This window comes from Rhincodon typus, chromosome 21 (genome assembly GCF_021869965.1).
Source record: "Rhincodon typus isolate 14 chromosome 21, sRhiTyp1.1, whole genome shotgun sequence".
NCBI classification, from domain to species: Eukaryota; Metazoa; Chordata; class Chondrichthyes; order Orectolobiformes; family Rhincodontidae; genus Rhincodon; species Rhincodon typus.
Genome location: NC_063352.1, coordinates 14,528,699 through 14,532,351, shown reverse-complemented (window position 1 = coordinate 14,532,351; position 3,653 = coordinate 14,528,699). Strand labels below are relative to the sequence as shown.

General features: G+C 39.2%; 1 protein-coding gene across 1 annotated transcript in view; it reads left to right on the top strand.

Moving 5' to 3' along the window:
* Positions 1–2,229: 2,229 nt before the first annotated feature.
* Positions 2,230–3,653, top strand: part of LOC109933972 (transmembrane protein 94-like) — a 107,345-nt gene continuing 105,921 nt past the window's right edge. Inside the window, 1 exon segment of the mRNA XM_048609688.1 lies at positions 2,230–2,235. Within this exon segment, the coding sequence (XP_048465645.1) occupies positions 2,230–2,235 (6 nt within the window).

Sequence of the window (3,653 nt, the reverse complement as noted above, 5' to 3'; positions counted from 1 at the left end):
TTTGAAGATTTCTTTATCGGAGTGTCTTAATGTTGCCTGAAGCTGACATTTGATGTTGAGTCTGGTTCCTTCTCGGCTTTGATATTTATCAGACGAAGGTGGCGGGGTAATCTTTCACAACCATTTAAGGCCATCAGACAGAACCGTGATTCCAGCTCCTGCATTCAATTTAAAGTGTATGTGATACTCACAATCTGATATTGACTATCATTATCTGTAAAATCCTTGAGATAAATAATTTCCTGCAAAAGGCTGCCTTTAAAGGCAGTTTCCTTGTGTTTTTTGAGTACGGCCTTCTTTGCGAACACAACCAATGTTATTGAAACCCTGGCTTTTGATGGTGTGGATGAGACCTTTCTCCCAGTTGTGAACCTTTGCACCATTGCAGAGAGATTGCAAAATGGTGGTGATCTCCTTCTCCTTTCCTGTTGCTGCTGTGGCGTGCTTTTGGTTCTGAACCTCCCACAGTGAATGGCTTGAAAGGGTTTACACCCAGTCCAGCCCTGTTCAACCAGTCGGCAGCCCCCTACATTCTGGAAAATTCTAAGGTGAGGTGGGTTGGAATTCATAGCTCACCTGAGTCAAAGTTCATGTCTTTTCCAGTGCTGGGTGCATTAGTGAACGGCATGAAGACTGGGTTGGCTTTAAGTTTTTCTGTAATACCGGACTTCTCTTTGGGCTCAACCCTTCTGTCACAAAACACTACATTTCAATCAGTTAATTACTTTCTTTTGTTTTTGTCAGCAGTTTTTCTTTACTTGCCTAATTATCACATTGATGTGTGTCAGGTGTGGCTCAGGTGCCTCTAAGCCTTAAGGCTCTTGTCATATCCTATTGAACAGAAAATAAGTCAAGGCTGACAGTGCAGTGCAGTACTGAGGGAGTGCTGGATTGTTGGAGGTGCTGCCTCTTGATGAGATGTTAAACTGAAGCCCTGTCTTCCCCCTTGAGTGGATTACAAAGCTCCAATTGTATCATTTTGAAGACAAGCTGTTAGTCTGTCCACCACTATCACTATAACTAATCAGTCATTATCATGTTGTTTATGGGCGATCTCTGCGCGCATCACAGCAGTAACTGACTGCACTTCAAAAGAACTTCATGTGTTATAAAGAGCTTTGAGATATCTGGTTGTCTTGAAGATTACCACATAAATAAGGGTATTTTCTTTCTATAACTAATTTGCAAAACATTAAATTGGATGTTTCTCTTAAATGATGCTGACACAGATATCATTTTTCTTAACATTGAAGTAAAATCAAAACCCTACCTGTTGTTTTGTCATTATTCCAATCTCCCCAAAATTTATCTATTCCCTCATAAATAATTGAGGTTAGGGGAACAGTTATTAGTTCTACATAACTCTTGTTGGGTTATATAATTAATGGGCTATCCAAATTGGTGACCATTACAGACAAAAACAGCACCTGTAAATGACAAGTCGATGTATCTGACTTGCTCGAAGTGCAGCAGCTGCTGATTACAGGATATATTGTTGCCATGGAAGCTGAATTTGTAGCAGGTTTGATTGTTTTTCTTCTTTGACCGTTCGCAAGCCTGCTGTAACTGAACACTTCTTCATTTGGACATCTTTTTAGCAATGGAGATTACTTGAAAATGGATGGAGGTGATTTGGTATGTATTTTTATAGGACTTTTATTGGTGTTTAATTATTAAGTATAGAACATATTAGTTTTGTTGCATAACATCATATAACTTAATCAAACAGTTGGATTTCAGCTCACATTAGTTGCTAGGAACATGTTACCTGTGCATTTTTAACTTGAAAGCATTCAGAAAAGTTTATAGTTAGTAATAAAAAAGCTTAATTTTTCAACCATTTAAGTTCTCATTTGACACTTCACTTGCATGGCATACAATGAACAGAACAACATCCCACACATTTTTTCTCTGAATTATTATTTAAAGTTTCCATTGTGGGTGAAAAGATTTTGTGATGAAATTTGTTTTCTTAAATAACAATTTTAATTTTCCTAGGAATGGTTATTATTCCTACAATCAGAAAATCTAGCTGTTTAGCAAAGAAGAATTGCATATCACAGAAGTCTTAACTTAATTGTTTTGATAAAAGTGGAGGTACTTTAATACAAACCCTAGAGTCTCTGCTTCTGGCCTTAGGCAGCTTGAGTTCAAGTCCCAACTGCTCCAGAAGTGTGTCTTAACAGCTGTGAATGGGTTGATTAGAAAAGCATCTATTTGAGGGAATATATGGCGGTAATGTCCCTACCTCTAAGCCAGGTTACATGGGTTCAAGTGCCACCTGCCCCAGAGGTGTGTAATAATGTCTCTTAATAGATTTAGAAATTATATAAATGTTTCCACATTGTATGGAGTCTATGGAGAGTCATTCATGGCAATAAGCAGATAGTGCATATAACTGACCAAACTTGGTTCTTTGTCTGAGGCTGCAGTAATTGGGGTTTGCAATGCAGAGTGATGCCAACAGTATGGGTTCTGAAGAAGGGTCTGGGCCCGAAACGTCAGCTTTCCTGCTCCTCTGATGCTGCTGGGCCTGCTGTGTTCATCCGGCTCTACACCTTGTTATCTCAGTATGGGTTCATTTCCTGCTCTGGCTGAGGTTACAATAAAGGACTGTCCTTCTCAACCACTCCCCTCACACGAGGCATGGTGAACCTCAGGTTAAAACCACTACCGGTTGTCTCTCACTAATGACAGAGCAGTTCATGGTCCTCTGGGATGATGATGACTTTACCTTAAGGGGTTTAATTAGCTCAGTTGACTGGGCAGCTAGCTTGTGATGCAAAGTGATGCCAGTGGGAATGGGCTCAATTCTTGCAATGGCTGAGGTTACTATGAATGGCATTCCTTCTCTACCTCTCCCCTCAACTGAGGTGCAGTGACCCTCAGGTTAAACTTCACCAGTCATCTCTCTTCAACGAAACTATGTCTATTATCTTATCAACTATTTTGCACATCAAATGATGTTTATGTGACTTGCGATAGTAATTTCACAATAAGTAACATTCTCACTTCAGAGTCTGAAACATGTGGGTTTAGCTTTCACTCAAGCTTTGAACATAAGATTCAGGTTGGTACTTCAGTGCAGTTAAAAGGGAATGCTACCCAGAGAGAGGTGTTGTCTTTCAGATGAGACATTAAACTGAGGTGCATAATACTAGGGAAGATGAGCTTTATTCTGGAACTATTCTCAAAAACAGACGGGATCCAATGAAAGAAGGCATTTGGGAACATTCCCTCTTTTTAAAATGATCACATGAGGACAAGTCACTATTCAGAGTCTGGGAACCCAAGTACATACTTTCAAACTATCATCATGGAACATGGTGCACACCTTACATCAACAGATGCTGTGTTGCTAGGGGCTTAGTCACAATCAATGTGTGGAAAATGAACATTGGTAGTTTGTTACCCATCGCGGAGTGTTCTACAATTACAGTTACTAGTTTTTATATCACTTACGTGGATATGTTAGACAGACTTAAGGATTCAAAGCCAATAATTTATTTGACACAAGTGATATTTATCTAAAAGTGTTGAAAGCATAAATGAGAGATATGATGACTGCAGATAAGATCCCATTTACTTAGAATTACCAATGCCGGTCAATAAATGTAACATAATATCATTCTCAGAAATTATAGGCCCATTAG